This window comes from Ovis aries, chromosome 14 (assembly GCF_016772045.2).
Source record: "Ovis aries strain OAR_USU_Benz2616 breed Rambouillet chromosome 14, ARS-UI_Ramb_v3.0, whole genome shotgun sequence".
Classification (NCBI taxonomy): Eukaryota; Metazoa; Chordata; class Mammalia; order Artiodactyla; family Bovidae; genus Ovis; species Ovis aries.
Window position 1 is genome coordinate 42,595,719 of NC_056067.1, and position 23,741 is coordinate 42,619,459.

The following is a 23,741-nucleotide window of genomic DNA, read 5'->3' on the forward strand; positions in this document are numbered from 1 at the left end:
GAACAAACTGAAAAAAGTGTACTACGACACATTCAAGAATCATAAAGTTTACTGTTTCTTTCCCATCATTTGGCACATATCCAAGGCACATTAGAAAATTAAAAATCATAAATTACTTTATAGAAAAATAATCAGCCCCTCCCTTCTGTACATACACAAGTATTTCCAAGAACGTGCACAAAACCATTTCCCTATTACAAAGTTATTTGAAAATGTACTCAGGACAAACCCGTGTTTGCAGCTTTAGACTAATTAGTAACATAAAAAAATAAGAAGTATAATCTATAGAAATTTATAAAAAGGAATAAATGGCAATAAATCCTAACGTAAAGTTACTTTGACCTGGTTTGTGCTGTAAGTTTTGAATCTGAATCAAAAGACTAAGAGAAGATGTGCCAAGTCTACTCTCTTCAGTAACCATCCACCCGGTGTGACATTTAGGGGGGCTCTTAACAGAAAGGGATGTTTCTAGAGACACTGCTATAGGTGTATAAGTGCAGTGGTCAATTATCTGTACTTTGTTGGAAGAAAAAAGGATACCCAGCTTTCCCCATATACATAATGTAGAACATGTCATATGTGTCCTTTAAACTAAAATGAGCAATAAAAATGGCATTTAGGCATCTTTGGGTTCAAGTGTTGCTTAAAAGGGACATTTTTCAGCTCTGTTTTCTTTATTCAAATGCCATATTTCTGCCCAGCCTCCACAGTACAGTGAAACCTAAATTGCTTTTCTTCAGCTTATCCCAGAGGGAGGAGTTCTTTTAGACTGGTCTGCTAGTTCATACACATCACAGAGGTTTAGCACCTTTCAGTAGAAGGAGGTCAGAATCTGGTGATGAAACCTCTCACTGTAACCCAGGAACCCAAATACTTAGGAAGTGTCTTAAAGATCTGGACACCACTGGAATTTTTGTCCATCCCTTTTCAAGTGTATCCATTACCTCTGAAGAGGAAAGAGCTAGTGATGACCTTCTGTTGTATTCTTTCTGTCAGCCACAGAAAAGCTTTCAGGACCTTTCTGCTTTCTCTCAAGCCAAACAAATTTAGTGTGAAGCTGTATTCATGCGCAGCATCTTCTTGTTGAGGACTTGCTTCTTGGCAGTAGATAATTCCTCCTTATTACTGTTAAGACTGGGAAATGCTAGCCTCTTGGGGAGTGGTCAGGTTGCCAGCAGTCTCTGGGCCCTTGGGTACAACTGTATCGTCGACTGTGTGTCTACGGAGCATCCTCCTGTTTCTGGGAGCAGTTTGCCTTGGTCCAGGCCTCTCCAACTGATCGTTTCCTTTGTCAGCAGCCTCAGACCTGCCCTGGTCTGGCAGGTTATTGTGCTTCCGTGTGACTCTTTGTCTCCCTGGCTAAAGAAAAGATATGATTCAAACACTTCACATTTGCACTGTACTTGAAAACAACCACCAGAGTAACAGCTACCCTCGAGCGCTTCTTGACGTGTCATCAATGTGCTAAGTACTTTGCAGGCATAATTTCAACTCTTAACATCCCTGCAGTGAAAGTGTGACCTGTGTGTACTCCACGTCGGGCACAGTGTAAACACGTTTACGTGTTTCCACATTTAGTCTTGGCAACTCTAACAATGTGTACTGTGGTCATCCCCACTGTGCATACAGCTGAGGAAGTAGGATCAGCAAAGGTAGGCGATCTGCCTGAAGTCCCCCAGCTAGCAAGGGAAAGCTAGCACTTGAACCCAGGCTTATCTCAAAGTCTGCAGGTTTTCCACCCAGAAGCAGGCCTATTAACAAAGCCAGGGAAGATTAACTACGAAATCAAGATCAGTCATATTAACAAAAATCACTTTAATTTGCTAAAAGATTTAGAACGGTAGTATATTTGTTCCAGCAAGCCTATGCCAGACATACTATAAATTCTATTTCTCAAATAAGGCACATATGATATTGACGAGCACCAATAAGGAAAGCCATGTTTCAGTAATGCCCTACTGTATAGCACAGGGAAATATATTCAGTATCCTGTAATAAACTATAATGGAAAAGAATCTGAAAAAATATATAGATATTCTATGTATATATGAAAAACTGAATCACTTTGCTGTACACTAGAAACTAACACAACAATGTGAATCAGTTATAATTTAATAAAAAAAGCCATGTTTTCCGAGAAGAGCCACCTAAGAGCAGCACAGAAAGGAAAGCAGGCTTCTTTTATGAGTATTAAATAGTGCTGTAGGAAGATGGCCACAAACAAAACTGACTATATCAGCAACATTATACCATACTCGCAAGGTTTTTAACTGTCTATATACAGATGTGTTTTCCTCCTTCCATAAGTGATTAACACGTTAGTGAATTAGCTCACACAGTAAAACCTCAGATAGTTCACCTAGTATGCATGTTATGAACTGCGGGATCTTTTCCATGTGTCTCAACTGTCTGCCACTTTTCCCTCACTTTCCTTTCTCAGCTCAGAAATGCATTATTAAATATAACAATATTTAATCTTGCCACCAAACTCATTTTGTTTGTAACTGTTTACCAGTGACAGGACTACTGAAATAAGAGATGTGTTTTCCAAGGATTAGTTTTGAAAAACCTAGGATTTAAAAAATAATGGTATAAGCCAGTGTTTAATAACTCACCTCATGCAAAGTATCTTTAGTAAGATTAGGGACACTTCTGTCTCGTGCCATAATCTCCTTTGGAGTCCTTGCCCTGAAACCCAAAACAAACTAAAGTAAGTGTTTGGGATAGTGGTGCAAAATATTCTGGTTGGCCACGAGGTGGCAGCATTTGATGGGTGAAGATTTATTTATACTCATTAAAGCTGCAAATAACCTGCTTGAGTTGTAAGTAAAATTAAGGTCAAAAGCACAGAACTTGAATTTTATACTCACTTAAATGGACCAACTGAGTGGACAAAGTAAAACTGTCTTGTAAAAGGTTCATCTGGTAGATCATACATTTTTGAATTCCCTGTAGATAAAAGGATAACATCTGAAAACTTTCAAGGGTAGTTTAACAATTGTTTAACAATTGTATAGCACAGATGCAAACTTTCAACATTTCCTTAAGTTTAACAACATTTAGGAAATTAAGGATTTAATTTGCTTACAGAAACATGTTAGTAGATACCTATGTATTACTGTGTGACCCCGCATGAAACAAAAATAAACCCTTAATACACTGATACTCCCCAGGCACAACCAGTTACGGTGAGACAGCCTCAGGATTATCCAGATATGTGAATAGATTTATTCACATTATTACACTTCAAACTACAACAATAAGTTTTTAAAAAGTTGAACAAGGACCCCATCTATAACAACTTTTTTATTAAAATAAGAAAGTACTTCAGCCCCACCCTTGTTTGGCAGCTGCTGTTCTGATTACTATTAACCTCTATACACCTGCAAATTTAAAAAGAAATCTCTTCTTAACACTTAAACTTTTTGTTTTATGTTTGTGTGTAGCCGATGAACAGTGCTGTGGTAGTTTCAGGTGAGCAGCCAGGGGACTCAGCTATGTTTATAGATGTATCCTTTCTCCCCCAAACTCCCCTCCCACCCAAGCTGCTGTGTAACACTGAGCAGAGTTCCCTATGCTATACCGTAGGTCCTTGTTGGTTATCCATTTTAAACACACCAGTGTGAACCTGTCCATCCCTGCCTCCCATCCTTCCCCTCTGCCAGCAACCATAAGTTCCTTCTCTGAGTCTCTTTCTGTTTTGTAAGTTCATTTGTATCCTTTCTGTTTAGATTCCGCATATAAGGGATGTCATACGATATTTCTCCTGACTCATGATGACAGTCTCTAGGTCTGTCCATGTTGCTGCAAATAGCACTACTTCATTTTTTAAAAAAATATTTAAAGGTAACATTTATCCCAGATGTCCAGGAAATGCTTAGAAAAAGGCTTTGATTTAGAACTCGAGATATGAACAGACCTACCAGAGGCAGGGCCTCCTCCAAAGCTGGCAAGGGGGGGCCTGACCTTCAGGGTAAGGCATACAGGCATCCTCCTCACCTCCTTAGGAAGCGCTGCCATTGACCAGAAAGCCAGTATCCAAAAAAGTCGATGAAACAGGCTATAACATACATTTCTTTGGTGCCTATAATCCCACCCCCAGTCATGATTATAATTACGTTTTACATTTATAGTTAGGTGAAAATTGGCAACCACTCATGAATTTCCAAATAAACCCAAGCTGAGAATTCCAGAAAGAATGTGAGTTCTTACATTTTTTCCTGATCTTAACAGTGATGTACTCGCTGTGGTCTGTTTCACCAGTGTCGTCTAATGAGGCCACACAGCTAGGTACAACTTGAAGCAGTTCCATTATTTTTGAATTCTATAAGTTGAAAAGGAAAAGGTAACAGTGACGGGTTTTTAAAAAATTCTTTCTTAGGAGGTTATTGCCTATTTTTAATCTAAGTGTCAATGCTGGCGTGGCTGGGCAGAAAAGCTAAGAAAGAAGCCACTACAGATGCAACTTGGAGGCCACAAAGTGGTGGAGAACAGCCCTGCATCTGGAGGCTGGCTCTGCCCGTGTTTCACTGCTCTGTGCAGCTGGGTTGATAAGAACAGGATCTATTACTGGAGAGTTACTGTGAGGTTACTGAGCGCCCAACACATGGAAGTACTCAATGAGAGATAACTCCTCATCATTTGAGGAAGTGCTAAACTGAATGTTTAAAACATGTCAATTCTGTTATGAAATACAACTGAAAATTAGAAATGAATATACTGCAGACTACACTGAATATACTAAATACATATACTCAGCCTATACTTCAGCAACGTGATGCACAGACAACTCATGGAAAAGACCCTGATGCTGGGAAAGGCTGAATGCAAAGAGGGCAGCAGAGGATGAGATGGTTCGATGGCATCACTGATTCAAAGGACATGGACTTGGGTGAACTCTGGGAGATGGTGAGTTGACGCTGGGACTGCAGCAGGCCTGGCATGCTGTAGTCCGTGGGGTCGCAGAGAGTCGGACACGACTTAGCGAATGAACAACATGAGTAGGTTGGGTTATGGTGACTTAAAAGTGTCAGTGGTGCAGTTCAATAGCCTACCGGTTGTCTACCTGAGTAGGAAACTGTATAAGGATTCAACGTGAACAGAGGAGCAGTGAGGAGGTGCCCCTTCCCCAGGAGGAGCAGACTGTTCCCTCACCATTTCCCATAGTGCACGTCCGTCCCTCACAGAACTCAAGGTGTGCTCACGGACTGCACACACTTTCTCCCTTGCCCTGCTAAGACCGTGATGGGTTCCTGGGGCAGGAAGGGCAAGACCAGCACACTCATCCTGTCTCATCCTGCTTCTTCCCCGCAAGCACCTGACTGCTGGACTGTGGGCCAGGCCAGGGCACCAAGGCCTGCAGTGGGTGAGAGGCACCTCTACTCGGACCTTTGAAAACTACCCCTGGGGACTTCCCTGGCTGTCCAGTGGTTAAGACTTTATGCTTCCAAGCAGGAGGCATGGGGTTGATCCCTGGTTGAGGAACCCCTGAGGAGTTCCCTGGCTGTCCAGTGGTTAAGACTTTGTGCTTCCAATGCAAGAGGCATGGGGTTGATCCCTAGTTGAGGAACTGAGATCCCACATGTGGCATGCAGCATGGCAAAAAAACTACCGCTGGCTCCGCAGCAGGCCACCTCTGACCAGATGACCAAGGACCAGCGGTGTAGCCACACTGGCAGACTCTGGTATGCTAACTCAGCCCAGCTCGGTGAGTCAGAGGTCTGGCTACTGTTCTCTCAGATCTGGCTTCAAAGTGGGGGATCCACGAGAGCTGTAAGGGAGCTTGGGATGCCCTCAACAAGGAAGTGCTCCACCTACCTGTTCAGCACAGTCGATCGCTGTGCACTGCCTCTTATTCAGGACCTGAACTGATGCTCCGTGAAGCAGTAGCAGCTCCACCACGAAGACGTGCCTTTCTATCACAGCCTCATGCAGCGCTGTGTTGCCCTTGTTGTTGGAAGCGTTGATGGAGGCTCCATGCTAGAAAGAAAAACAGTACAGTCGAGAGCAATGCTAAAAATGACACACGCTGAATTGATGTGGTAGCCATATGCATGTACACTATAACCTTCAACTTTTCTCTATGTCTGAGATTTGTCTTAAAATGTTAGGGGTAAAAGTAATACTGAGGAAAAAAGATTTATGTACAAAGATGCTCATGACAGCATTTATCACTCAATAGCAGGTGAAAAAATAGAAGTCATCTAAATGTATTAAGCAGAAAGAGTTTAAAAAAAGAAAACTACAGTACATCCATAATTATGCAACCATTAAAAAAATTCAGATTTTTAATAAACGATTTTCTATGTTAAACAAGATAGAGGACCTCCCTGGTAGTCCAGGGATTAAGACTGTGCTTCTGCTGCAGGGGCTCAGGTTTGATCCCTGGTCCAGGAAGTTCCACATGTTACACAGTGCAATTAAAAAAAAACCAAGATAGAAAACAGTACTGATCTAAACTATGCACATTCTCAAAAAGTCACCCAAAATAGTTACCCTTGAGTAACAGGGTTATGGAAAAGCTGGGTTTTCCCCTACTTTTAAAAATTCTTCCTTCTACAGTCAACACATACAACCTTCATCAAGAGAGGGAAAAAAAGCAGCAGTGAAAAAAAGGACATTCAGCTCACATTTCAGGTAGTGATTCAACTGACCTGGTAAGTGAGGCAAGACCCCAACCTCCAGGAAAAGCAGTGTCTCAGTCCTTAACCCTGCATCTCTGATGCAGCACTGACTCCAAAGCCCCTGATTCCAGAGCTCCTCTCCCAGGGCCCGCTTACATCATGAGCCCTGCTGCCTCCCCAGGGTGCTGCCAGGGGCTCCCTGCATGCCGACCCATGTCAGCAGCTCCTGGGCCGGGGTGGCGGGTGCCTTACCTGCAGCAGCAGCGCCGCGACTTCATGGTGGCCTCTGGAACAGGCATGAATGAGGGGTGTGTTTCCACTTATGTCCTTTTTATTGGGTTTTGCATTCGACTCTAATAGACACTTCACCACCTAGCCCAGAGAAGAAAAATTTAACATTTGCAGGGAGAGATCCTCTAACTTGATATTCTTTTGGCTTTTCTGTAGGTTCATCCAGGGAGCTCTTTAGACACATGTCTGACCCTCAGGAGAAAGCAGACCAGCTCAAGCACGAAGGGGTTAACCTGGGCTGAGGGTCTCCTGCAGGCCAGGCATGTGCCAGGCACCAGTGCTTGTCACTGATTCACTGTATGTCCTCTGGAGAGCTGCAATAACTACTCTAGTTTTACATGTTAGGAAGTTGATGCTAGGCATTACCTGAAACATGATCCCTGTCTTTAATAAGCTTACAGTAGAACTAATAAGGGAAGATGAAAAATATAGATATTAAACTGTCTGGCACAAGACAGGAGCTGTGGGAACACAGAGGTGGTCAGACACACTTCAGCCCTCGACCAAAGCCCAAGAATAAGAGAGGCAGTTCCCAGCGGGGGCGAGAATCAGGACCGGCTCTGGTTGGCTCCACCCCCAAAAGCACCAGGGCTGTGTGTTCTGTTACTGAGTGGCCCTGCCCTGTGCGTCTCAGAATCTCAGGGCTGGGAGGAAGGACACAGGCCCGTCCTTTCAAACAGCCACCTTCCCCCTCTGCTGTATCTTCATGAGGTGAGGTTCTAACCCTGCCCACGCTGCCCGAGAGTCAGCACCGATACCTGGAAGTGGCCCTGCTGGCAGGCCAGGTGGAGTGGGACAGCCTGGCTGGCGTCTCGGGCCCCCACGCTGGCACCGTGCTTCACAAGGAGGAGGATGAGGTCCGCCCGACCGTGCAGGGCAGCAACGTGCAGTGGGGAGGAGCCGTCCTGGTTGGTCACATTCACACCAAGCCCACTGGCAGGAATCTTTGCCAGCTTCTAGTTAAGTGCAGAGGTGGAAACAACTGTCGTTAGTTTTTAAGAAAACTGGCTAAAGGAATTGAAGCCACCTGTCCCAGCAGCCCCTCTGTAAAATCTGGAATCACAGCAGGATCCTGAATCGGGTTGCCTGTAAGTGAATTAATACTCTAGAAAGGTCTGATATATCAAAGTGTAACTTCCATTTTAAAGAAAGCAAGCCCCCTACAATGATACCATATTATGCCATGGCAGTTCAATGGGGAAAGCAAATCCTGTCTTGACAGACGGTGCTGGAACAAGTGGATATCCATATAGGCAGAAACTGCCCATCAACCCTAACCTCACACACAACACACACACTAAAGTACATCTCAGACCTAAATGTAAAAGCTACAGCTATTAAACTTGAAGTGAACACAAAGGAAAATCTCTGCTACACTGGGACGGCCAAAGAATAGCTAAGACATAAAAAGCAAAAGAAAAGTTTGATAAACTGGACGATAAAAATATTTAATACTTGCTGTTTGCATAAGGCAAGTAAGAAAATGAAAAGGCAGGTCACAGACGGGGAAAAAATGTTTGCAATATGTGTATCTGACAAAGGACTTGTACCAACCAGAAATTCAAAACAGAACAAGCTTGCTTACAACTCAGCAAGAGTACTGGAGTGGGGTGCCACTGCCTTCTCCTCAGTAAGACAATCCAGCTTTAAAAAAAAATAAGTACAAGATTTACAGAAGGCTTCACAAAAGACAGTTGAGCTTGGTCTGGGAGCACCTAAGGGGCTCCCCTGCTGGTCCAGTAGCTGGGACTCCATGCTCCCGATGCAGCGGACCCAGGTTCGGTACCTGGTAGGGGAACGAGATCCCACATGCCCCAACTAAGAGGTCACACGCCCCAACTAAGAGGTCACACGCCGCAACTAAGACCCAGCACAGCCAAATAAATAGTAAAAAATGAGCACATAAAAGAACATCTTTAGTTATCAGGGAAATGCAAATCAAACCAGGAATCACAAAACTAAAGGGTCACAAAACACATGAGTGACAGGAGAGGGAACATGTGATCCAGCCAACTTCAAAGGGGCAGGAGGGAATATCTGGGGTGATAGAGACAGTCTGTTATCTTGCCTGCGCTGGTGGTTAAGCATTCGTTTGTCAAGCCTCAGAAAGCTGTTGGCTATTTCTCTCTCAAGCTGAAGCTCCCCTTCATGTTTATCATGGAACTTCTTTATTATTCACAATAGTTTTAAAACCAATCATGCAGATACAAGGAAAATCAATCACTAAATTAATAGGGCAAACAAAATAAACCAATAGAACTAAAAACAAACATTAAGTTGTGATGCTGAATTAAGTATTTGATAGTGGAATGAATATGTCAATGGTTTCTGTGACTGATCACGGATTAAGACTTGGGTTATCTAGTTCACTTCTTGATGATGAAAAATATTATCTCTTTAAAAAACGATGCTGTACTTAGAGGGTGAATTTTACCATATGTAAGTTACACTTCAAAAATCACAAACAAGTGAAGAAGTAGAATGGGAAAAACATGATGGAACACCACTGCACACTTACCAGAAGCGCTAAAGTTAAAAAGTCAAAATACCAAGTGTTGACCAGGATATAGGTCAACTAGAACTCTCACACGTGCTGGTGGGGAATGAAAACGGCTATAATCACTCCGGAAAACTGGCCATTTCTTACGAAGTTAACATATACCTCCTGTGTCAGTTCAGTTCAGTCGCTCAGTCGTGTCCAACTCTTTGCGACCCCATGAATCGCAGCACGCCAGGGCTCACTGTCCATCACCAACTCCTGGAGTCCACCCAAACCCATGTCCATTGAGTCGGAGATGCCATCCAACCATCTCATGCTGTCGTCCCCTTCTCCTCCTGCCTTCAATCTTTCCCAGCATCAGAGTCTTTTCAAATGAGTCAGCTCTCCGCACCATGTGGCCAAAGTATTGGACTTTGAGCTTCAACATCAGTCCCTCCAATGAACACCCAGGACTGATCTCCTTTAGGATGGACTGGTTGGATCTCCTTGCAAGAGTCTTCTCCAACACCACAGTTCAAAAGCATCAATTCTTCTGTGCTCAGCTTTCTTTATAGTCCAACTCTCACATCCATACATGACTACTGGAAAAACCATAGCCTTGACTAGACTGACCTTTGTTGACTAAGTAATTTCTCTGCTTTTTAATATGCTGTCTAGGTTGGTCATAACTTTCCTTCGAAGGAGCAAGTGTCTTTTAATTTCCTGGTTGCAATCACCATCCGCAGTGATTTTGGAGCCCAGAAAAATAAAGTCTGACACTGTTTCAAACATCTATTTGCCATGAAGTGATGGGACTGGATACCATGATCTTTGCTTTCTGAATGTTAAGCTTTAAGCCAACTTTTTAACGCTCTTTTACTTTCATCAAGAGGCTTTTTAGTTCCTCTTCACTTTCTGCCATAAGGGTGGTGTCATCTGCATATCTGAGGTTATTGCTATTTCTCCCAGCAATCTAGATTCCAGCTTGTGTTTCTTCCAGCCCAGTGTTTCTCATGATGTACTCTGCATAGAAGTTAAATAAGCAGGGTGACAATATACAGCCTTGACGTACTCCTTTTCCTATTTGGAACCAGTCTGTTCCATGTCCAGTTCTAACGGTTGCTTCCTGACCTGTATACAGGTTTCTCAAGAGGCAGGTCAGGTGGTCTGGTATTCTCATTCTTTCAGAATTTTCCAGTTTATTGTGATCCACACAGTCAAAAGCTTTGGCCTAGTCAATAAAGCAGAAATAGATGTTTTTCTGGAACGCTCTTGCTTTTTCAATGATCCAGCGGATGTTGGCAATTTGATCTCTGGTTCCTCTGCCTTTTCTAAAACCAGCTTGAACATCTGGAAGTTCACAGTTCATATATTGCTGAAACCTGGCTTGGAGAATTTTGAGCATTACTTTACTATCATGTGAAATGAGTGCAATTGTGTGGTAGTTTGAGCATTCTTTGGCATTACCTTTCTTTGGGATTGGAATGAAAACTGACCTTTTCCAGTCCTGTGTAACACATCAATTATACTCATGGGTAATTACGCAAGTAGACATATGTTTACACAAAGACCTGTACACACAAATGTTCTCGGTTGGTTTAATCACAAAGCCCAAAGCAGGAGACAACTAAATGCCCTGATCGCAGGTTGTTTCGAGTAATCAACAGTTTATTCTCTACCACGGAGCAGGCCCCTGACGCACTTCGTTTAGCCAGTTAATCTACTGAAGGACACATGGGTTGTTTCTGGTTTGGAGATATGGCAAATAAAGTTGCTGATGAACCTATTAGCAGAAATAAAGACACAGACGTAGAGAACAAAGGTATGGAACACCAAGAGGGCAAAGGTGAGGGATGAATTGGGAGATTGGGATTGACATATATGCAGGATTGATACTATGGATAACACCGGTAACTAGTGAGAAATGGCTGTGTAGCACGGGGAACTCGACTCAGTGGTGACCTAAATGGGAAGGAAATGCAAAAGAGGGGGTATAGTATACACAGAGCTGATTCACTTTGTACAGGAGAAAGTAACACAACATTGTAAAGCAGCTATACTCCAATAAAAAAAATTTTTTTAAGTTGCTGTGTACATTTGTTTACAGGTTTTTGTGAGAACATGTTTCCATTTGACTAAGATCAATTGCCATTAGTGGATATTCCATTCCACTAAGATCAATAAGGAAAGCAACTGCTGAATCATATTGTAATTACAGGGTAATTCTATGGTTAGTTTTATGTGGAACAACAAGACACATGTTTTTCCAAAGTGGCTTTTACATTCCCAGCAGCAATGGATGAGTAAACCAATTTCCCCGCATCCTCACCGACATTTGGTGTTGTCACTTATCACTAATTTTTGTTTTAGCCATTCTGATAGGTGTGTAGCGATATCTCATGGTGGTTATAATTTGCATTTCCCTGAAGGGTGAGGACCTTTAACATCCTTTCACATGCTTATTTGCCATCTTTAAATGTTCTTCGGTAAAATGTACGTTCATTTTCTATGCCCATTTTCTTACTGGATTGTTTTTACTATTGAGTTTTGGAAGTTCTTTATGTAGTCTAGATTCTGGCCCTTTGTCAGATACGTGGTTTGCAGACATTTTCTTTTAAGTCAGTAATTTGCCTGTAGATTCTTTGCATGGGTTTCCACAGGGCAAGTTTCTAAATGAGAAGTCCAACTATACTACAAAGCCACAGTCATCAAGACAGTATGGTATTGGCACAAAGACAGAAATATAGATCAATGGAACAAAATAGAAAGCCCAGAGATAAATCCATGCACCTATGGACACCTTATCTTTGACAAAGGAGGCAAGAATATACAATGGAGAAAAGATAATCTCTTTAACAAGTGGTGCTGGGAAAACTGGTCAACCACTTGTAAAAGAATGAAACTAGAACACTTTCTAACACCATTCACAAAAATAAACTCAAAATGGATTAAAGATCTAAATGTAAGACCAGAAACTATAAAACTCCTAGAGGAAAGCATAGGCAAAATACTCTCTGATGTAAATCATAGCAGGATCTGCTATGACCCACCTCCCAGAGTAATGGAAATAAAAGCAAAAATAAAGAAATGGAACCTAATTAAACTTTGCACAATGAAGGAAACTATAAGCAAGGTGAAAAGACAGCCTTCAGAATGGGAGAAAATAATAGCAAATGAAGCAACTGACAAAGAATTAATCTAAAAAATATACAAGCAGCTCCTGCAGCTCAATTCCAGAAAAATAAATGACCCAATCAAAAAATGGGCCAAAGAACTAAACAAACATTTCTCCAAAGAAGACATATAGATGGTTGCTGCTGCTGCTGCTAAGTCGCTTTGGTCGTGTCTGACTCTGTGCAACCCCATAGATGGCAGCCCACCAGGCTTCCCCGCCCCTGGCTAACAAACACATGAAAAGATGCTCAACATCACTCATTACCAGAGAAATGCAAATCAAAACCACAATGAGGTACCATCTCACGCCGGTCAGAATGTCTGCCATCCAAAAGTCTACAAACAATAAATGCTGGAAAGGGTGTGGAGAAAAGGGAACCCTCTTACACTGTTGGTGGGAATGCAAACTAGTACAGCCACTATGGAGAACAGTGTGGAGATTCCTTAAAAATTGCAAATAGAACTGCCATATGACCCAGCAATCCCACTACTGGGCATACACACCAAGGAAACCAGAATTGAAAGAGACACGTGTACCCCAATGTTCATCGCAGCACTGTTTATAATAGCCAGGACATGGAAGCAACCTAGATGTCCATCAGCAGACGAATGGATAAGAAAGCTTTGGTATATATACACAATGGAGTATTACTCAGCCATTAAAAAGAATACATTTGAATCAGTTCTAATGAGGTGGATGAAACTGGAGCCTATTATACAGAGTGAAGTAAGTCAGAAAGAAAAACACCAATACAGTATACTAACACATGTATATGGAATTTAGAAAGATGGCAATGATGACCCTATATGCGAGACAGCAAAAGAGACACAGATGTATAGAACAGTCTTCTGGACTCTGTGCGAGAAGGCGAGGGTGGGATGATTTGAGAGAATTGCATTGAAACATGTATATTATCATATGTGAAATAGATCGCCAGTCCAGGTTCGATGCATGAGACAGGGTGCTCAGGGCTGGTGCACTGGGATGACCCTGAGGGATGGGGTGGGGAGGGAGGTGGGAGGGAGGTTCAGGATGGGGAACACATGTGCATTCATGGCTGATTCATGTCAATGTATGGCAAAAACCACTACAATATTGTAACTAGCCTCCAATTAAAATAAATAAATTAATTTAAAAAATAAATGAGAAGTCCAATTTATCCATTTGTCCTTTATGGATCATGCTGTGGGTGTCCAGTCTAAGAACTCTCTGCTTAAATGCTGGATTCCAACGATTTCCTCCTGTTTTTTTTTTTCTAAAAGTTTTATAATTTTACATTTTACGGTTAAGTCTGTGATCCACTTTGCATCAGTTTTTGTACAGGGTGTGAGTTTAGGTTGAGATTCTTTTTTTTTTCTGAACACATCCATTTGCTCCAGCACCGTTTGTTGAAGAGGCTGTCCTGTCCCCACCAACTTCCTGCTGGACCTCTGCAGCTCTATGTGTGTGGGTCTGTTTCTGAGCGCTCTGATCTGTCTGATCTGTGCGTCTGTCCCTCACCAGGGTCACACTGTTTTGATTACTGTATCTACACAGTCAGCCTTAATATTGGGTAGAGGGATCCTAATTTCTTCTTCTTTGCCAGGATTGTTGTTAAGTATTCTGGGACCTGCACCTTTCCATATAAATTTTAAAATTAGCTTGTCTATGTCTACAAAAGCTTTGTTAGGATTTTGATAGGAATTGCATTAAAACTGTAGATCAATCAGGGGAGAAATAACTTCTTTCCTATGCTGAGGCTTCATGAGTCTGTTTATCTCTCTAAGTATTTAGGCATTCTTTGATTGATTTTTTTCATCAACATTTTGTGATTTCCAGCATACAAACCTATCCATGTCCTGTTAAATGTTTACCTAAGTAGTTCATTGCTTTTGAGCAGCTGTAAATGATGCTGTATATATAGTATGTGCTCAAGTGCTAGCTGTCTAACGCAAGGTCCCATGTTAAGAAAATTAATTTGACTTTACAAAACAGATACAGAACAAGATAATACTACCTTATTAAAAAAAAAACAGCTTCACCATGGGTGTCTCTAACCTAAGAAACTTTGCAGGAGGGTGCACACTGGGATGTGTGACTTTTGTTCTGTCCCCATGCTGCTGGAATTTAAGTCCAAAAAAACTGAAAACTGACCTCTCCTACGTGGGCTGCTTAAAAATCAAAGGGATTTAAAAAGGCAGATGCTGTTTCAAAGGATGTGAAGTAGCACCTCGGGCCCAGCCGATGACTGTATGGCTGGAGGCAGTCACCATATCTCTGCTGTTCTTCTTGTCATTTACTTTGTTTTTTCCACCTCACAGTTCATTAATTGTAAAAAGGAACTGAATTACACATCACAGTGTCTGCTGAATTTGTCAGATAAACGTACGTTCCCGCTCACTTAAAACCTACTATCTTTTTCTCCTTTGTAATTTCTCAAAAAGACACAAAAGGAAATTGCTTCATGCTGTGATTAAATTAACCCCTCACCCTCTTCCAGCCCAGTGGGGTGTTACCCCTTGCTCAGTAATAAAGAACAACGTGTTGATGACACGCAACAACCTGGAATTAGGCTGAGTGAGCAAAGCTAGTCCCCAAAGGTTCCATGCTGTATTGATGACATTTATATAACATTTTTGAAATGACAAAAATATTAGAACTGGGGAACAGATTAGTGGTGACCAGGGGCCAGGGATGGTGGGGTTGGGTGAGGAGGTGTGGTTATTAGAGGCAGCATGAGTGATTTTTCTTGTGATGTGAAAACTGACTTGTACCGTGACTGTGGTGGTGGCTGCACAAACCTTCACGTGTGATACAATGAGGCAGAACTAAATATATATACATGCACGCAAGCACAAGTAGAACTGGGGAGATCTAAGACGGATGGATTGTATCCATGGCGATACCCTGGTCAGGATATGTACTGTGCTTTTGCAAGCTATTACCACTGGGGGAAGTGGGGGGTGGAGAGGGAACAGGGGTCTCTGTGTGCTAGGAGGGGGCCCTCCCACAGAGGGTGCACCAACATGAGCAAAGGCAGAGGGCAGCGGATGTTGCCTGCAGCCTCCCCAGGGGACCACGGCCACACGGACACAGCCCCTTGGTGTGTGTCTGTTCATAAGCTCCTGCCTTGTGACTCAGGGGCCCTGAGAACCCCTGGAACACTAAACCCTCGTGCGTGGCCCTGTGCCCTGACCTGCGCATTCAGAAAGCAGGCAGCCCAAGCTGATCCTGCACGCGTGTCCACTTTCCTCTACCTTGAGCTGGGTCTCAAGGGACACCTGCAGCCACCTGCTCAGCCGCTCAGCTGGCTGGGAAGGGGACGACTTTCCTAAAGGGAAAAAGAGGAACTGGCCGCCTACACCCACCCCACCTTCCAACAGAAGTGACACCAAACCTTTTGAGCTGGAGCACATTTGGGGCACTGGCACAAGGGGTGGCAGAACTCAAGATCCACCACCCCAGCAGCATCCTCTGCTTCCTCCAGGTCCTCCTCCGTCCACTCCAACAGGTAACGCACCTGGTGTCAGGCAGTGAGGAGAAGTGCAGACTTAGAACCCATCCTCAGCTCCTGTTAGACTTAGAACCCATCCTCAGCTCCTGTTAGACTTAGAACCCATCCTCAGCTCCTGTACAAGCTATGGTGTCCTATGTGCACAGACACACACATTAGTGTCCTACACACACACACACACACACACACACACACACACACATAAATGTTCCCAAATCAGGACCTACGTCTCCACCACCACCAAAGTAACTTACACATGATGGTGCTCTTTCCTGAGGACTCCAGGGTCTCCTGTGCTCAGGCCTTCCTAAATCCTTTTAGTGGTGACACAGGGATGGAGCTACCATTTCTGCAGCTTGCATTAGATTCTTCTCTTCTGTCTTAGGAAGGGGCAGCGTGGTGCTGCTTCAGGGTGACAGCTTTAAAGCCCTGGTCCTAGAGCATCTCGCGAGCACCTCCTCTCATGTTATCATGTTATCATGTTACCATGTCTCCTTTGACAAGCAGTCTGTCTCATCTTATCGGGGAGCAGACTCACTCCAAGGGGCCAACAACTTGTTCAAGACCATGTGACAAGGAAGTGGTGGCCAGAACCTAAACACAGGCTCTCTGACTTCACAAGCATCCCATCCACGTTAATGCTCTAGCTCACAGGCGAAAGCACTGGAAAGACCCCTAACAGGTCAAATTTATGTTCCAGTAAAGGCCAGTTTCTAGGATATTAAATGTGAGAAAACACATACATTTCCAGGCGTGGTTCTGAGCCCTGGGGAAGTCAGTAAATGCCTGTAAGGAGTGACAGAGGGCCCTAGGAAGATCCTATGCACCTCTAAACATCGCCCCTCCAGGGCCCCTCCACATTGCTGACAGCAAATATTCCATCCAGGCTGAAGGCCTCACCTGACCCCGGGGCTCACCTCCCAGGCTGGCTGGGACAGACTGGACTCAGGGCGATTCCTCTTGGCGGTGGTTAGGAGACATACGATGGGGGCAGGGGCTGAGGGCAGTGGTCTCGGGCTGTGGGATGGGGGCTCTGTCGTGTGTGTGGGTGGGTGTGGGTGGGTGTGGGTGGTGACCACCGGGCACTGGGCAGCCTGCCTCTGCTCGGCTCCTCCATGAGCAGCCCCACCTGCTCGCCCGCCACAGGATGAAAGCAGATGCGTTGTGACAAAGAAGGGTCGGTCTCCTCTATACTCGTAGGAGCCTGAGAAACTCCTCCTTGGCTTCCCTAAAGAACGCTGACCTCCCCGGGGCTGGTCTCAAGAGGGGAGCAGCTGGCACCGGCCAGATCCACACCCCAGATCCCCCCATGAGAGGAGCTGTGAGTCAGGCTGCGGGTTCACAGGGGGCTCTGGGCAGAGGCTAAGACACTGACAACTATGTTCTGACTCCATATACCCCCAGAGACTGTGCTACTCAGATCCCAGGAACTTCTGTCCACCACCCCAAACTCCATCATCCTTGAGAAGCACTCTTGAAACATGACTCTTGAAAGCGCTCTTGTAAACCCGATCCACTCAAGGCTCCAAATCTGATAAGGGCTAATCTACTCCTCCTTTTAAAGTGCAAGACAGGGAACTTCCCTGGTGGTCCAGTGGCTCAGACTCCTTCCTCCCAATGCAGGGGGCCTCGGTTTAATTCCTGGTCAGGGAACTAGATCCCACAGGCCACAACTAAAGATCCCACCTGCTGCATCTAAGACCCGTTGTAGCCGAATAAATTTAAAAAAAAGAAAAAAAAATTTTTTTTTAATTAAAAAAAAAATAAAGTGGAAGACAGAACAAATTCCTTTCAGGAAGCCTAAGATAAGCCAGGGGGACTGCCCCTGAGTGTCTCCAGTGATCTCATCATAGCTGTTCCCCGTCGCCTGACCGGCAGGGTTAGGACACACACCTTAGTGCCGTCTCATCTGGACACTTGCTTGTTGTGGGTCCTTTCAGCTCCGAGCCTGGGACTCAGCCTCCTGACCAGGATGCCACATCGCCCACAGCTCCTTGCAAGGCCACACCAACGCCCTCTGTGCTCTGTCCTCCCCTTCGCCACCTCTACCCATCCCCTACCCAGTCTGTTCACCTTGCTCCCGGCTAGTGGGGTCCAGCCCTCTTGCCAGCGTCGCCACCCTCCTGGAATATGAATGTCTAAAAGGCGGGGTCGGCTCCCTCTGAGGCTTTATCCCACCTGCCTCGTTGGGGGAACGTCCCATCCCATCACCATCACTCTTGAAATGCACCTCTTCTGCGTGAACGTGAACAAAGACCCCCACAGCTCCTAACTCACCTGGAGACAGAACACAGGCACAGCTGCCTCAGCTGAAATTCACTTCTAAAAACTCACCATTTTTATGGAGGTTGTATGTGTTTGGAGATAGGATATGGGAACTCTGTCTGTACTTCCTGCTCACTTTTGCTATGAACCTAAATCTTTCTGAAAAATAAGCTATTAATTAATAAACAGAACTCACCATTTCCAGGTCTCCATCAGCAACAGCTCTTAAAAGTTTTTCTACCTTAATAAAAGGAAAAAGAATGTAAGGGAAAATATAATAATATGGTAAGAATAGAAACAATAAAAATGACATTCTGGGCATTCCCTAGTGGTCCAGTGGTTAGAACTCAGTGTTTCCACTGCTGGGGGCCTGGATTCAATTCCTGATCTGGAAATTAAGCTCCCATACGCCTCATGGTCAAAAAGAATAAATAAAGGTGAAAGTCATCTTATCATTAGAAAAACAAACAAAAAAAGAGCATTCTGAAGACCTAGTAGCTTTCCTGTCTCCTGATTTCATTCAGTATCTTTCAAACACATCCCCTAAGTTGTTCATACAGGGCACCCTCCATATAAGGCCTCTAAGATGACCTGCCACTCATGTGGCACAGGGGGGCACCAGCCACCTGGAGCCCAAGTGCTTCCTAAGAGGGCAACCACCCGTCAGACCTGCATCTATTCAGCTCTCGTTATCCACCAGCTAGGATACCATGAGGTTAAAGCTCATGGATCCACTCCCGGCCTGTGTTAGACCCTGGAGCATGTCTCCAGGCTTTTCTTTGCTGTGGTTCTGCATTGAGCTAGGGGTGGTAGGGGTGGAGGGGCCCTGGGGTGGGGTCAGTGAGGGCTCCCCAACCACAGGGGAGGAACTGGGGCACATCCATGCCATGGTCTGCTCTGTGGGCTGACTCTGGAAAAGCTCTAAGGTAAGTTAGACAGGAAAAAAAAAAACTAACAAACAGGGTATAAGTCAGCTTTTATAAAACGTAGTGCGAGAGGACGTGTAACTATCTCCATAACCTCTGCAGGAAGTCGGGAACGACACACCAAGTTAATAAGTGTGCTGACAGCGCGGGAGGGAAGGGCAGAGAGTGTGCTTTGTAAAATAATCTTAAAGCAGTGGGCCTACAGGTGTCTCTACCTGTAGGCTTCTTAGAATACCCCCCTCCCATCACACACCCACTCCCATATACACACACAGACACTTAAGCACATGTGTCCATGAAGGGCAAGGAGGAGGAGGCTGGGCTTCCCCCAAGGGCACGGCATGGCCCCCGTCAGGCCGGGGCTCACTGTCCCCCAGCACACAGGCCCCCTCCACCCTGCCGTCTGGGGGCCTCACCTCTCTGTAGTCCTTCTTGGGCTCGTCTTGCCTGGAGCTCAGCGACACGGAGGAGAAGCTGGAGGTGGACGAGCCCTGGCTGATGGAGTCCATGGAGCACTGAGGGGCCTGCACAGACACCTATAGCCCAGCGAGATTGGGGGGTGAGGGCCAGACAGAGGCTGGTCGCGAATGGGGCCGATGAGTGCAGCCCTGCCGTCTTACCTCTGAAGACTTCTGCCTCCTCTCGAAGGACAGATGGTGGGCTTCCATGATGGACAGAATCTAGGACGAAGGGGACGCGGATGAGTCCTGAGATGAGTCACCCAAGTCTCATCACCTGTATGGTGCCCCCCACCTCCTTGGGAGGGCACACAGCCCAGCCAGGCCCACAGCGGGCGGAAACCTACTCGGATTCACACTTAGTCCAGCAGGAAGAGCCGGTCTCCCACCAATGGGCTCGGGGGACAAGGCTACCCAGGCACAGAGGAGCCTCAGAGGCTGCCTGGTCCAGCCCGGGCTGGTTGTGCACAGGCCTAAAACATGGCCTTTCCACTGGCGCCCAGGGGCCGCAAGTGAGGGCAGCTCAGAGCCGAGCAGGATGGCATCTGCTTCTTCTGTCTGCAGATCTCCCTCTGGAAGGGCCTTGGGGAGAAGCTCCAGGACAGAGGTGCCCTCAGCCCCTCATGGGCATCTCCAGCCAAGGGTGGCCTCATGCAGTCCCCCAGTTCTGGCTGCTGCAAAGCTGAGAACCCGTGAGGGCATGAGCAGCTAAGCCTGCTCCCCTCCCCCGGACCAGGAGCAGGGATTTAAACCTCTGAAAACTTGGATCCGAAAACTCCGAAAACTAGGTCTTACATTGTGCCCTTATCACACACACACACACAATAATAATAGTAAACAAAGAGGGCAGAGGGGTGGAAACATCTGGAGGTGATGCATCTGTTCACAGCATAGACTGTGGTGCTGGTCTCATGGGCGTGGACTTACCTCCAAACCCATCAAGTTGCATATGCTAAATGTGTACAGCTTTCTATATGGCACGCATACCTCAATGAAATTGAAAGTGAAATCACTCAGTCGTGTCCAACTCTTTGTGACCCTATGGACTATAGCCCACCAGGCTCCTCCATCCATGGGATTTTCCAGGCAAGAACACTGGAGTGGGTTGCCACTTCCTTCTCCAGGGGATCTTCCTGACCCAGGGATCTAACTCAGGTCTCCCGCATTGCAGGCAGACTTTTTACCATCTTGAGGAGCTTTCTGTATGTCACTCATACCTCAATAAAGTGGTTTAAAAACAAAAACTGGTACTCCTAGAAAACAGGAAGGAACTAAAAGAACTCCCTAGATGAGGGCTGGGAATGATCCAGAGGCAAAAGTAGGGCCTGTGCAAAGAGAGACATCCGGAGACCTGCATGGAAACAGAATCACCTGTGCGAGCCACTAGCCAGGCTGGTCTGGACATCAGGACCACGGATGGCCAGGGCAGGTGGCCCTATGCTCCCCCGGCTTGTTGGTCAAACGCTTCTCTGTGGGCATCCCTTCAACAGGGTTGCTGCCACAAGGCATACAGGCCTGGCCTCTGGAAGGACCCCCGCATCCCCCACCCACTTGCAAGTGAGCACTGCATGACATGTGGCCCCAAACTACATGTGTCCAGAAGTTACTGGCAGGAAAGGGTAGTAGTTCATTGACGAATCATTTATGGAGGAAACCATACCCAATGACATTCAGAGCTGGCCGACTCAGAACAAGGTTTTAGGCGCTGAGGGTGCAGGAACGGGGAACAGAGCTGATGCTGCTGTCCCCATGCCCTGCCCCTGCTCTCCCTGGCCAGAGCCACCGCCCCATCTCCTCTCACTCTATCTGCTCACAAGCCAACAGCCCTCAGAGGCAAACTCTGCAGGAGCAGCTCTTGGTAGGACACTAAGAAAAACTCCTACTAAGATGGAAAATAATGTGACTGTATGAACCTCATTAACCACCAGGTGTGGTGTGCAGCACAGCGGGTATGCGTAAGTGCTAGCCTTGGGGACCAATGCACAGTTTGGACGGCATGGCAGAGACCTGATCTGCAGATGGTGATAGATTTTTTAAGTCATACTGCCACTCTGAGAGGAAAAACGCTACCTTTGAGTTTAACGCACACTTGAGGGGCGTTTCCTTCAGCCTGTTCTGTATCTCCGTGGACGCCCCGTTCTGCAACAAGGTCTCGATGATGCCCTGGTAACCCCAGCGGGCAGCGATGTGCAGGGGGGTGTCTCCTTTCTCGTTACCAATGTCCAGTCTGCAGGTCTGCACGTCAAAGTAGACCAGAGCCTTCACGCACTGCGAACAGAATAGGAGAGGCCCCCGTGAGCTCACATGCCAGGCCCCCGGCAGATCTGCGCACCCTGCAGCCTCAGCCCGAATCCTGACTTGATCCAGGTGCCATCTGCCAAGCAAACATTCAGTAATAGAACATTACACCTCCAGGGTTCCAGGTAACCTGATCAGGACACATCATTTTTATTTTTTAAGAACCCAACTGCCAATCAACTAGAATGGCTGAATAAACTGTCGCATATCATGTGTAGCAAGGAGTTCCCAGAGTAGGCCCAACCATCATCCCTTGAGAGGCCAGCCTGCAAGTCTGGCCCTGGACTGGCCAAGTTCCTTGGGAGCTTGGATATGAGGACCGTTCTCACAGTGCCCTGACTGATAGATACGATGGACTCACTGGGCCTAAACTGTTTGTCCAACAGTGGTTTATGCTGAACACCTGCTGTTCTTCTGGGAGTCTGGAATTTGAAACATGCTAGGCAGAGACGGTTCACACTACCAGCCTCCAACCAAAATCTTGAGCACTGAGTCCCTAATGAGCTTCTGGTGGAGAACACTGGGCACGTGCTGTTACGCTGCCGGACGAATAAGTGTGTCCTGAGCGACTCCACAGGGAGCGACTCTTGGAAGCCTGTACCTGCTTTCCTCCAGGCTTCATCCTTGGACCTCCCCCTTGGCTGGTTTTGCTCTGTGTCCTTCCACTACAACAAATCAGAGCTGTGAAGCGACTGGATGCTGAGTCCTGTGAGCCTTCCTAGTGAGTCACCGAGCTGCGGAGTGGCCTCAGGGACCCTGACACAATACACGTGACAGACTATTGTGTAACAATTACAGAATGGGCTAGATCTACATTGATTGACCTACAAGATGTCCACAATGTAGTGAGTTAGGAAAATAAGCTGCATAAAAATGTCAGGGGGACTTCCCTGGTGGTCCAGTGGCTAAAAGTCTGCCTTCCAATGCAGGGGATGCAGGTTCGATCCCTGGTCAGGGAACTAAGATCCCACATCGTATGTATGTCTGTGCTTAGTTGCTCAGTCATGTCTGACTCTTTGCGACCCCATGGACTATAGCCCACCAGGCTTCTCTCTCCATGGGGTTTCCCAGGCACGAATACTGGAGCGGATTGCCATTTCCTTCTCCAGGGGATCTTTCCGACCCAGGGATCGAATCCATGTCTTCTGTGTCTCCTGCATTCCAGGCAGATTCTTTACTTGCTGAGCCATCCTACATGCTGTAGGGCAACTAAGCCCTTGAACTGCAACAAAAAACCCCGTACATCACAAAGACCCAATGCAGCCAAATAAGAATAAATTTTTTTTTAACATGTGTAGAGTATGACTTCATTTTCACTCCTCAACCACTTAGCCCTTTGTCTGTATAAATCTACCTGTATATCACCGTGGAGAGAAGCAAGGGAGAGAGTGGTTAGGAAAAAAAACAAACACACAGTTAAATATTAAGCAAAAATAGAAATGGTAAAATCCCTTGATATTACCACTAAAATATAAAATGTAAAGACTGAGTATGAACAAAGGCAAGAAGCGGATGGCAGCAGGGATGATGCACAAGATTTCAGGAAAAGACAATGGGCAGTTATGTTTTAGATTTCTGTTATTTCAATATAGCATCTATAATATGCTTTTAAATTTTTTAATTAAAAAAATAATACACCAAATGTTCCAATAATTGTCAACATAAAATACAACATGCAGCAAATGTGAAATTCACATTTCTCCTCCAGTGAGAAAGGGTAAGGCACCCTCCCT

General features: G+C 45.6%; 1 protein-coding gene across 8 annotated transcripts in view; it reads right to left on the reverse strand.

Moving 5' to 3' along the window:
- Positions 1-31: 31 nt before the first annotated feature.
- Positions 32-23,741, reverse strand: part of ANKRD27 (ankyrin repeat domain 27) — a 61,130-nt gene continuing 37,420 nt past the window's right edge. For all 8 annotated transcript variants that reach the window (XM_060398475.1, XM_012190107.3, XM_042231933.1 and 5 more), the window contains 12 exons: positions 21,781-21,978; positions 19,873-19,932; positions 19,669-19,788; positions 18,523-18,567; positions 15,945-16,067; positions 7,673-7,870; positions 6,876-6,995; positions 5,818-5,979; positions 4,213-4,324; positions 2,871-2,949; positions 2,616-2,688; positions 32-1,359 (listed from right to left, as the gene is read on the reverse strand). In XM_060398475.1, coding sequence (XP_060254458.1) covers positions 1,129-1,359; positions 2,616-2,688; positions 2,871-2,949; positions 4,213-4,324; positions 5,818-5,979; positions 6,876-6,995; positions 7,673-7,870; positions 15,945-16,067; positions 18,523-18,567; positions 19,669-19,788; positions 19,873-19,932; positions 21,781-21,978 — 1,521 coding nt within the window. In that variant the 3' untranslated portion in view covers positions 32-1,128. The remainder of the gene's footprint in view (positions 1,360-2,615; positions 2,689-2,870; positions 2,950-4,212; positions 4,325-5,817; positions 5,980-6,875; positions 6,996-7,672; positions 7,871-15,944; positions 16,068-18,522; positions 18,568-19,668; positions 19,789-19,872; positions 19,933-21,780; positions 21,979-23,741) is intronic.